At 35.1% G+C, this 12,256-nt stretch overlaps 1 protein-coding gene across 14 annotated transcripts in view; it reads left to right on the top strand.

The window, feature by feature from the left end:
- The window catches only part of PDHX (pyruvate dehydrogenase complex component X), a 204,787-nt gene that overhangs the window by 45,464 nt on the left and 147,067 nt on the right, over positions 1-12,256 (top strand). For all 14 annotated transcript variants that reach the window (XR_009215687.1, XR_009215684.1, XR_009215686.1 and 11 more), the window contains exons 6-7: positions 1,104-1,278; positions 4,623-4,770. Coding sequence is in view for 5 of the 14 variants with exons in the window: in XM_058446802.1 (XP_058302785.1) it covers positions 1,104-1,278; positions 4,623-4,770 (323 nt within the window). In the remaining 9 variants the exon portion in view is untranslated. The remainder of the gene's footprint in view (positions 1-1,103; positions 1,279-4,622; positions 4,771-12,256) is intronic.

The raw sequence follows: 12,256 nt of genomic DNA, 5'->3' as shown, positions 1-12,256 counted from the left end.
TATGCTAATAAGTAATAGTTATGCTAAAAATGTGTCAATTTAGTGTCAGCAACCTTTTTTTTAAAATAGATGTATTCAGGCATTAACGATACGGATTTTTGCACCCCAGTTAGACTGTTCCTGCTTGTGTTGATATTCTATTACTGCATAACAAGTTACAATAAACTTAACAGCTTAAAATAATACCTGTTTGTTTTCTAACAGTTCAGTAGGTTAGAAGTCCTGGCATAGCATGGCCAGCTTCTGAACTCGTGGTCTCACAAGGCTGAAATCAAAGTGTTGGCCAAGGCTGGGGACTCATGTGAAGCTTGGGGTCCTCTTCCAAGCTCATGTGGTTGTTGACAGAATGCAGTTCCTTGGGACTATAGGACTGTGGCCCTTGTTTTCTTTCTAGCTCTCAGCCAAGAACCGCTGACAGCTCCCAGAGGCCACGTGCAGGGCCTTGCCATGCATGGTCTCCATAGGTGGTTCACAACATGCATGTTTGCTTCTCCCGGGCCAGCAGTTGTATCTCTTTACTTCAAGTCTCTTCTTCCAGGAAGGCCTAATTTCTTTTAAGAGATTACCTGATATATCTGCCCTCTCCAGGGTAGTTTGCCTTTTGGTTAACTCAAATGCAACTGATTTGGAGCCTCATATATCTATAAAATGCCACCAATTTTGTCACATAACAGGACCTAATGGAGTGACATCCATCATATTCACAGGCCAGATGCAGTCAAGAGGGATTACATGGGGCGTGTACACCAGGGGCGGGAGTATTGGGGCCATCTCAGAATTCTTCCTACCATGTTGTCATAAGTAAAGGGGTCTTCTCAAATATGCTCAACAGGTGCTAGGTTTTAGCTTTCATTAATTTTTTTGAAAAATAATACCAAAATATTAACTGGGAAATAATGCAAATATTAGAACGTGACAAATAATGGTCAGCAGACCAGGTAAGAGACAGGATTTAATTTTCTAGGTCAAATTATTGGTTTTTAATTATAACCTTGATATCTGTATATTTCTGTATCTTTTCTCCACATTCGCCTGCATTATCTGAAAGTTCTGTTATATTCCTTATTGCTAATTATGGTTATCTACTTTTCTCATATTTCCAGGGATGCTCTCAAACTTGTCCAGTTGAAACAGATGGGCAAGATTACCGAGTCCAGACCAACTCCAGCCCCCGCAGCCACTCCCACAGCACCGTCGCCCCTACAGGCCACAGCTGGGCCATCTTATCCCCGGCCTGTGATCCCACCAGTATCAACTCCTGGACAACCCAATGCAGTGGTAGTGTTCTCTAAGTGGATTTTTATTTCTTTTTCTTGTTTTTCTTTTTTCTTTTTTTTTTTTTTTTTGAGACAGAGTCTTGCACTGTCATCCAGGCTGGAGTGCAATGGTGCAATCTCAGCTCACTGCAGCCTCTGCCTCCCAGGTTCAAGTGATACTCCTGCCTCAGCTTCCTGAGTATCTGGGATTATAGGCGGGCACCACCACGCCAACCTAATTTTTGTATTTTTAGCAGAGATGGGGTTTCACCATTTTGGCTAGGCTGGTCTCAAACTCCTGACTTCAGGTGATCCACCCGCCTCCCAAAGTGCTGGGATTACAGGTGTGAACCACCACACCTGGCCTGGATTTTTATTTTTCAGATTTAAGTGAGAAAGAAAATAAGAACAGTTACTATGTGTTTTAAGAGTAGATTTAAAACAGATTAGTTTTATTAATCTGTTTGAATAGTAGCTAAGTGATAAAGATAAAACACTGCAAATGCTTTGTTTTACAGATTTCCTATCAGAAACCAAAATTTGTATGTTAACTTCCAAATAAACATTAGAATTGTAATTCAATTTAAAGTTATCACAAGTTCCACAACTTCAGTAACATACATATTCTCTACAATCTCATGTTTCATGTCTTTTCTTAAGTGTGATACTAATAATTAGTAGCTGACACTAGCTCCCTTTTGTGGATATGTTCTACTTTTTAACTAGGGAATTGATAATCTCACTGTGAAGAACTATGTAGCTAGTCATTCTTTCCTTCTCAGATGCATGCAGTATAACAGCCCCTTTTTGTTTTCAAATTACTCCATTTTGCCTCTCTGTGCCTTTCCTATTCAGGTTATTTACTTCCTGTCAGAAGAAATGTAGGATAACCACGTTTATTTAAAATCGAATGGGCACTTAAAAAAATAAAAAGCAAAATAAATAGATAAATCTGTACTAGTGGAAAACTATATACCATATGATATTTTAAAAGAGTTGAAAACAGTACAACTTTCATGGGAAACAGATTTTTAAATATCCATTAATGATTAATACACTGCATACTTGAGTAACCTACTCTTTAAGGACATGCAGTTGGACAAGATACTATGTATATTGAGTGTATAGTCCACTCTTTGACTATATAATGTATATGGACTATAAAATATGTATAATTCAATCATATGTCTTTTAAAAGTAGGTTATTCAAGTCTGGGTGTGGTGGCTTACACCTGTAATCCTAGCACTTTGGGAGGCTGAGGTAGGAGGATTGCCTGCACTCAGGCATTCAAAGACCAGCCTGGGCAACATAGTAAGACCTCATCTCTACAAAAGAATTTTAAAATCAGCTGGATGTGGTAGAGTGGGCCTGTAGTCCCAACTACTCAGGCAGCGGAGGTTGGGGAATCACTTGAGACTGGGAGGTTGAGGCTGTAGTGAGCTATGTTCGTGCCACTGCACTCCAGCCTGGGTAATAGAGGAAGACCCTATCTCAAAAAAAAGAAAAAAGTTATTCAAATTAGGAAGGTAAACCTTACTTTTAAATTCTTATAGTATGTAGAGAGCATTTATTCTACTTGACAAAGTACTTTGCTAACATAAAGTGTTTAATTTCTTAATGATATTTGTAAAAATGAAATCAGCCGCACTTTCATTTGCTTTGTATTATCTTGAAGTGATTATAATGAAATCCCAAAATAGAGTGAAGGACGAGAAAGGAATTAGATACAATTTAAAATCTATCATGCTTTTTTGAGAGGTCCAAGGAACAGAATGGAAAAACTACAGTGAAGTTATAGGAATATTTTATTATCTCATTCATACTTTCTATTATGAATCTCTAAGAAATAAGATACTCATGTTATTTTTAAAAATTACAAATCCAAATAGAAATAATTGAATTGCCTGTATAGAAGGTCCCTAATCTTCTAATGTCCCTTGTGATTTCTTTGATCCATGAATTGTTTATAAGTGTGAATTTAATTTCAAAATATTGGAAGACCCTTCAGTTACCTTTCATGATTTCTAGTTTAACTCCACTGTGTTTAGAGAATACACTTTGAGACATATTTCATTTTAAAACAGTATTCTCAAATTTATTGAGATTTATTTTATATTTATAATATGGCCTGTCTTGGATGTTCCATGTGTACTTGAAAAGATGGTTCGACTTACAATTTTTTGACTTTACAATGGTGTAAAAGTGATACACATTCAGTAGAAAGCAGTGCAGTATTTCCTTGCAATGCTGGGCAGTAGCGGCCAGCCACAGCTCCAAGTTAGCCACGTGATCATCAGGGCAAACAACTGCTACTCTGCAGTATACTGTGTAGCCAGGTGATTTTGCCCAACTGTAGGCTAATGTAAATGTTTTGAGCACATTTATGGTAGGCTACGCTAAGGCTAACCTGTGATGTTCAGTATGTTAGGTGTATTAAATGCACTTTGACTTATGATATTTTCAACTTATGATGGGTTCGTCAGAGTGTCACTCCATCATAAGTCAAAGGGCAACTATATATTAATAGTTGGTTTGTTGATTTATTGGCTGTTTTATTTCAGGTGTTTTTTTTTCTTCTTTCTTTCTTTTTTTTTTTCTGAGACAGTCTTGCTCTGTCACCCAGACTGGAGTGCAGTGGCACGATCTTGGCTCAGTGCAACCTCTGTCTTCCCGGTTCAAGTGATTCTCCTGCCTCAGCCTCCTGAGTAGCTGGGATTACAGGCACGCGCCACCACGCTCAGCTCATTTTTGTATTCTTAGTAGAGATGGGGTTTCACCATGTTGGCCAAGCTGGTCTTGAACTCTTGACCTCGTGATCAGCCTGCCTCAGCCTCCCAAAGTAATCCTGAGATTACAGGTGTGAGCCACTGTGCCCAACCCATTTCAGTTTTATTAAGTGATATTTGTAACAAAAGCTGCTTACAGATGGTGTATGTCTGTGTCTGTCTTCTCTCTCCCCTCTGTCTCTGTGTATGTATGTACACACACATATATTGCCCCTTGTGTGTGTGTGGTATGTGTGTGTGTACGTATATATACACACACAAACACACCTGTGGAGGAATTGTTCATTATTTGGTAGGTTTCTTTTTTATCATCTTAAACATAGTAACATAAGATATCCCATTCACAATTGAAACATGAATTTTATTACTTTTTTCTGTAGTTATATGCTATAAAACCAAAACGTCTCAGATTTTTTTATATTCTTCCCTTATACTAAGAATTTTAATAGTGCTTTTCTTGTATTAATCTTTAATAAGTTAGGTCATTGAGAATGAATTTCATTTATAAAGTTGCTTGTTTTTTGTTTTATTTTTCTATTCCACTTGTGGTTTAACGGACAGTTTGCTATCTTTTTGCAGGGCACATTCACTGAAATCCCTGCCAGCAATATTCGAAGAGTTATTGCCAAGAGATTAACTGAATCTAAAAGTACTGTACCTCATGCATATGCTACTGCTGACTGTGACCTTGGAGCTGTTTTAAAAGTTAGGCAAGATCTGGTCAAAGGTTAGTAAAATTGAATTTACTTAATACCAAACACATGCTAACTTAACTTTCGTGAAATCCTTTATAAAATTATAAAGGATTTCATAATGTACTTGCACTCTACCCTGGGTATATTTGTGCTAGAGATAAAAAATTAGCAATGGTTTCCTTGAAAAAGTGAATTGGTTCCACGTATTAAATAAATCACAGATGCCTTTATGCAGAATAAAGCTTTCTGTTCTACCTTGCTTTTATTTCCTCTTTGTCATATTTGAATAATGTACATTTAGTTAACATTTATTTAGCAGGCAGTTACTGAGTTCAATTCTGTTATATACTGAGCTTTAAAAATACAGGTTGAGCATCCCAAAACCAAAAATTCAGGGTGCTTCAAGATGTGAAACTTTTTGAGTGCCAACATGAAGCTCAAAGGAAGTCCTCGTTGGAGCTTTTCAGATTTTGGATTTTTGGACTAGAGATGCCAAAACAGTAAATATAATATTACAAAATCTGAAAAAATTTTGAAATCTGAAACACTTCTGGTTCCAAGTATTTTGGATAAGGGATACTGAAATCTGAAGTACTATAATTTGGTTGGTTAGTTATTTTAAAAGCAAAAGTGGGCTTAATGTTTTGATGTGCTTTAGCATTTACATAGGTCAATTTTTTTGTAAGAACACATGAATGATTTGTGTAGACCAAATGGTTATTTTTTGTTTTGAATATTTTTTGGTATGGTATTTAAACAAGGCAGTCCTTAACATTTCGTTGTTTAAAATCCAGAACTTTTAAGGATGTTTTAGATTATAAATATCTTAGATATTCTTCTTTGTGCAAATTTTGATTTTATATTTCTTGTTCAGAATGCATTTACAGATTATTAAATTTGTAATATTTCTTCCAAAAACCAATTATAAATAAGGTTGCTGACATACCGATTTTTTAGCATGAACTGATAGTTTTATTTCTTTATTTTTGACCTATATGGCCTTCATATTATTTTCCTGTCTTATTGCACTGACTAGGACCTCTGGTATAATGAATATAGATGGTAAAAGATATTTTTGCCTTGTTCTTGATTTTGGGGGAAAAGCATTCAGTCTTTTATGTTAGCTATAGGTTTTTTGTAGAATATTATTTTCAGGTTGAAAGAATTTCCATTCCTAACTTGCAGAGAGTTTTAAACATGAATAGATGTTGAATTTTGTCAAATACTTTTTGTGCATCTTTTCAGATAACTTTTCCTTTTTCTGTCTGTTAATAAGGTGAATTACATGGGTTGATTTTCAAGTGTGGAATCAACTTTGTATTCCTCATATAAAACCCACTTAATGATTAACCTTCTCATATATTGTTTGATTCTGTATTCTAAAATTTTGTTTAGAATCTTTACACCTATGCCCATGAGAAATGCTAACCTGTAGTTTTCTTTTCTGGAGACATTTTTTTGGATTTGTTATCTTATCTAGTGGAATGGGTTGGAAAACATTTCCTCCTCCTTTATTTTCTGGAGGAGTTTGGGTACAATTGGTATTATTTCTTTTTTTAATTGTTTAGTAGAATTCACTAGTGAATTTCTTTATGGGAAGGTTTTTAACTATGAATTTTATTTTAAAAATGGATGCAGCTTTTTTTTTCTTGAATGAATTTTGGTAGTTTGTGTCTTTCAAGAAATTTGTTTGTACCATCTAAGTCACTAGATTTATTGGCATAAAGTTATTCACCACATTACCTTATTATACTGTCATTTTATCTGAAGTAATGTTTCTGTTTTTGACATTAGTAATTTGTGTTTTACTCTCTAGATCATTCTGACTAAAGGGTTACCAGTTCTATTGATCTCAATCTCTTCAAAGAACCAGCATTTGGTTTTATTAACTTACCTGGTATTTCTGTGATACTGATCTCATTGATTTCTGTTCTTTATTTTTTTTCTCTTTGCTTTCAGTTTACTTTGCTCTTTTATTTCTAGTTTCTGAAGGTGAAAATTTGGATCATTTATTTGAGACCTTTATTTTTTAATACAAGCATATAATACTCTTGAATTATCTTTAAGCACTGCTTTAGCTATATCCCACAAATGTTGATTTTTTTTTTTTTTTCTTTTTGAGACAGGGTCTTGCTCTGCCACCCAGGCTGGAGTGCAGTGGTGCGATCTCGGTTCACTTCAACCACTGCCTCCTGGGTTCAAATGATTCTCACGCCTCAGTGCCCTGAGTAGCTAGGATTACAGGCACAAACCACCATGCCTGGGTAATTTTTTGTATTTTTACTAGAGACAGGGTTTCAGCATGTTGGCCACACTGGTCTCAAACTCCTGGCCTCAAGTGATCCACTCACCTAGGCCTCCCAAAGTGCTGAAATTACAGGCGTGAGCCACCACGCCTGGCATTATTTTTCCTTTTATTCAATTAAAAATGTTTTCTCATTTATTTCTTTTGTGATTTCTTTGATCAATGAGTTATTTATAAGTATGCACTTAATTTCAAAATATTTGAGGACTATTGATTTCTCTTTTATGATTTCTAGCTTAACTCCATTGTGTTTAGAGAACACACTTTATATGATTTCAGTTTTCTTAAATTTGTTGATATTTATTTTATATTTATAGTATGGTCTATCTTGGTATGTGTTCTTGAAAAGAATTTTTTTATTTTTGCAAGGGAATGTTCTATAAATGTCAGGCCAAGCTGGTTAATAGTGTTGTTTATGTCTTTTGAGAGCAGTGTTGATATTCCTTGTTATAATTGTTTATTTGTAGTTTCTCCTTTCAGCTCTGTCAGTTTTTGCTTCATGTATCCTGAATATCTATTATTGGCCACATACACAGTTAGGAATTTTGTTTTCTTGAACAGACCAGTCATTATGTCATGTCCTTATCTATTCCTTGTAATATTCCTTATCCTCAAGCCTTCTTTATCACATCTGTAGCCACTACAGATTTCTTTGACTCATGTTTCTATAGTATATCTTTTTGCATCTTTTTACTTTTTAAATGTAAATATGTTTATTTAAATAGGTTTCTTGAAGGCAGCATGTAGTTGGTTCTTGCTATTTTATCCAATTATTTAGTCTCTTAAGATGTTTAGACCACTCACATTTAATGGGATAGTTGGATTTAAATCTACCATTTTGTTCTTTCTTTGCATTCTCTTTGTCCCACCTCTTTTATTCTTCTTTCCTTATCTTTTTGGTTATTTATTTTGTTATCTTTCTATTGTATTTCTTCATTTTATCTTCTTTTTTCTCTTCTTATCTGTCTTTGCAATGGTTTTCTTAGGGTTTACAATATAATTCTTTAATTTATCACAGCCTGGCTTCAAATTGTATTACACTCCACTCCGTGTTTAATATAAGAACCTCATAACTATATACTTGCATTTCCTCTCTCTCATATTTTGTACTGCTGTTGTCATATTTCACTTCTGTATTATGATGTAAGCCCCAGAATACATGTTTAATGTTTTTTGCTTTAGCAAATCAACTCCTTTGGAGTTTTAAAATGAGGGAAAAAGTGTCTTTTATATTTATCTGTACTTTTTTTCATTTCTTTGTATAGAATTAAAGTGCTGTCTGCTATTGGACTTCTTCTACACAAAGAACTTCCTTTAATGCTTCTTATAGTACAGACTGACTGACAATAAATTTTCTGTTTTTGTCTGAAAAAGTCTATTTTGTCTTTCACATTTTTCCTTTTTAAAACAATTTTTTAAATTGTAGTTGAATATATAACATGAGTCTTACCATTTTCAGTGTACAGTTAGTTCGTTGACATTAAGTACATTTACATTGTTTGCAACCATTACCACCATTCATCTACAGAACGTTTTTCATCCTGCAAAATGGAAACTCTGTGTACTCTTCATTCCTCTTTCCCACCACCCCTGACAACCACCATTCTTCTTTCTGTTCCTATAAGTTTGATGATTGTAAGTACATCATATTAGTGGGATCATATAGTACTTGTCCTTTTGTGACTGGCTTATTCCACTTGGCATTATGTCTTCAGGGTTCATGCATGTTGCAGAATGTATCAAAATTTCCTTTTTAAGGCTGAACAATGTTCCATTGTATGTATATACCCTACTTTGTTAATTCATGTGTTAATGGATAAATATATTAGGTTGTTTTTACCTTTTGGCTATTGCGAATGATACTGCTATGAACATGGCTGTACAAATATCTCTTTGTGTCTCTGTTTTCAAATATTTTAGGTATATCCCCAGAAGTGGAATTACTGGACTATATGATAATTCTATTTTTAATTTTTTGAGGAGCTACCATACTGTTTTCCTTAGTGGCTGTGCCATTTTGCATTCCCACTAATGGCGCACCAATGGGTCAGGCATGATGGCTCATCCCTGTAATCCTAGCACTTTGGGAGGCTGAAGACAGGGGTTTGAGACCTGCCTGGGAAACAGAACGAAACCCTGTCTCTACCAAAAAATTGAAAAACCAGTCAGGCAGATGGCATATGCCTGTAGTCCTAGGTACTTGGGAGATTGAGGTGGGAGGATTGCTTGAGCCCAGGAGTTGGAGGTTACAGTGAGCTATAATTGTACTACTTCATTCCAGCCTGGCTGATAGAGCAAGACCTATCTCCAAAAACAAAAATGAAGTGCACAAAGGTTGAAATTTCTCCACATTTTTGCCAATACTTGTTATTTTCTGTTTTTTGATAGTAGTCACCCTAATGGATATATCTTTGTCATTTTTAAGAAGTATTTTTGCTGGATATAGATTTTTCAGTTAATAGGGTTTTTGTTTCAGTTCTTTAAATATACTATTTCTTTATTTTCTGTCTTAGAATGTCTGCTGCCATTCTTAATATTTGTTCTGTTGTATATGATGTTTTCCCCCTGTCTGGTTGCTTTCAGGATTTTCTCCATTACCAATTTGGCTATCGTATGCCTAGATTTTTTTTTTCTATTGTGTTTACTGTTTGGGTTTCTCTCAGCTTCTTAAATGTATGGTTTGTTGTCTACCTTTAATTGTGAAACATTTCCAGTTATTTTTAATATCTTCCGTTCCATGTGGTTTCTCTTTGGGGCTCCAATTTTAAATGTTAGACTTTTTGAATTGTCCAAAGCTCTTGAATGTTCTATTCTTTTTGTTAATTCTTTTTTCTCTTTATGTTTCATATTGGATAATTTTTGTTTACCTAGCTTCAAGTTCACTGATTTCTTAGCTGTGTCTGCAAAGCTTAGCAAAATATATATTTTTTATCTTGTCAGCATGGATTTTCCCCTCTGGATTGCCAGTGGAATTTTTTTTAGTTTCCATTTCTCTGCTGCTAGTCGCCGTCTGTTTATGCACGTTGTACCATACTCTGCCCTCGTTACTCCTGTACTCTGACAGTGGGTATTTACTTCCTGTGTTTGTCTCTCCTCTGAGTGGATTATCACTCCTTGGCATTCAGTTCACCTGTTTGCTTTGTAACCTCCACTCCCTAATGGGCTCAAGAAAAGTTATGATTTTGTAATTTATCCTGCTTTTTCTTTCACCCTGTCAGGATGGGAACAGCTTTCTTTTGCAACTTTCTACATCTCAGGTGAAAGCAGGACTTTTATCAGTTTATATACAGAGTTTCAAAATTTCATATAAAGACAACTTGAGAGCTTTTAAAAGTTCAAGGAACTAAATGGAAAACTATTTTAAAGAAAGTGATAAGTACCTAAAAAATGAACCCTGGAAGCACTCCTGTAGTTCTCAGATCATACTTGCTTAGTCATGATATAGAGGTTAATATGGGAATCACTTTCCTGTTTTGTTACTCTAATAAGGCAGAAAACAGTAATATTTCAGAGGAGATATGGATTAGTTTATTATCTTTGCATGGTCCAGTTTTGGTACACCCTTGTAATTAGGAATTTTCTTAAAAATCTTTACACCCCACATTATCTATCTTCACTCCTCTTTCTCATATAAAGTTACAATATATAACATTCTATATGCATGCTTCACACTTTGCTTTTCTGTCTCAACAATCTGTAAATGAGAATGTTTGATATTACCTTACAAACTGTTTTCTACTCAGTAAATGTAACAACGTCTCCTTTCAATATGTTTGGAAAATCTCCATTATAAAGAGTTAAAAATAAAGGAATTCAAAGAGAAACCTACTTTACACATGTTAGATTTGAGATGCTTGTTAGCGATGCAAGTAGAAATTTTATGTGAGAAATTGGATATACAAGTCTGAAGCAGCAGTATCTCAGAATTAGAGATAGAATTTGGAAGAATCATCATTATATAAATGGTATCAAAACCTTGGAATTGGAACTGGAACTTCCAGCCTGGGGAGATGCCAACATTGAGAGGAAAGGAATAAAAAATGAGTGAGTGGGCAGAAAGTGGAAGAAAACCAGAGATAGAGCAGTAAACAAAAGCTTACATGATTTCTGCTGTCCCCGGGGCTTACATTCTAGTTGGAGGAGACAAACACTATTATATGTCAGATGGTGAAAGTGCTGAGGAGAAAAAGAAAGGATAAGGAGACAAAGTAACTGGGGTGCTTTTTCAAAAGGGAAGCGAGGGAAGCCCCTCTGACAAGGCGATAATTTAGATACGGCCTGAGAAAACAGAGTGAGCCACATAGGTATGTGACATAGGAGCCAGTAAAAGAATATATTTCATTCAACTCAAGAATGTTCCTAAATGTTGGAGTATGCTGAATACAGAATTTTAAGTGAGGACTGTGGACTTAGTGGTAGGTTTGGGGGTCATTAGCTGGCAGATGGTTTTAGAAGTCTTCACTGTGAATACCTGTGGGTAAGTAGATAAAGTGAGGAGAAGGCTGAGAGAGCCATGAAAGGTAAGCAGAGTAAGTTCATGAACTGTTATATTTGAATTTGTACAGACCAAATCTTTCTGTGTGGTTATCATTAAAAGCCTGTAAGCACTGTAAGTCCATTTATATTTCTATTCCTAAAGGGGGTTTAAGCAAAAATGTTTATATATTTCTGGAATTCTGAATTAGAGGAGCTTTGATACTTTGCAGCTGACAGTTATCGTGACAGTTTGACAGTATTTAGGTTTATGGTAATTCATCTAATCCCTTTCTGAAGTCTCCAGGATGCCTGTGGAATGAGCTGTTATTCACCTAAAATTCCATGATACTTTAATAATAGGATAGGTTTTTTGCCACATACCATTGACTAGATCTAGATCTTAAAGTCTTTTTCTATAAGCTCTTGCAAGAAAGAATCAAGTGTTGTTTACATTTTCCAACACTATTATACCCAGTGGCAAATGCAAAGACATAAACAAATACTTTAGTTATGGTCAGCTCTGTAGGAAGTGGGAGGACCCCAGCTTTATTTTAAAATCAGTATGTATACTGGAAAGAAATTGATTCAAATGCATTCACCGTAAAACTATGGATGGAGAACCTCATTTTATTAATCACAGTAGGACCTATGCCAGCATTGCTTCATCTTTGGCTTTTGTTATATCCTGTTTTGTTAAGTTAAAAAGCAGTTAAATTTTTTTTCACCTACACCTCATT

This window comes from Hylobates moloch, unplaced genomic scaffold (assembly GCF_009828535.3).
Source record: "Hylobates moloch isolate HMO894 unplaced genomic scaffold, HMol_V3 SCAFFOLD_11, whole genome shotgun sequence".
Lineage (NCBI taxonomy): Eukaryota > Metazoa > Chordata > Mammalia > Primates > Hylobatidae > Hylobates > Hylobates moloch.
This window is presented reverse-complemented; position numbering and strand designations above follow the sequence as displayed.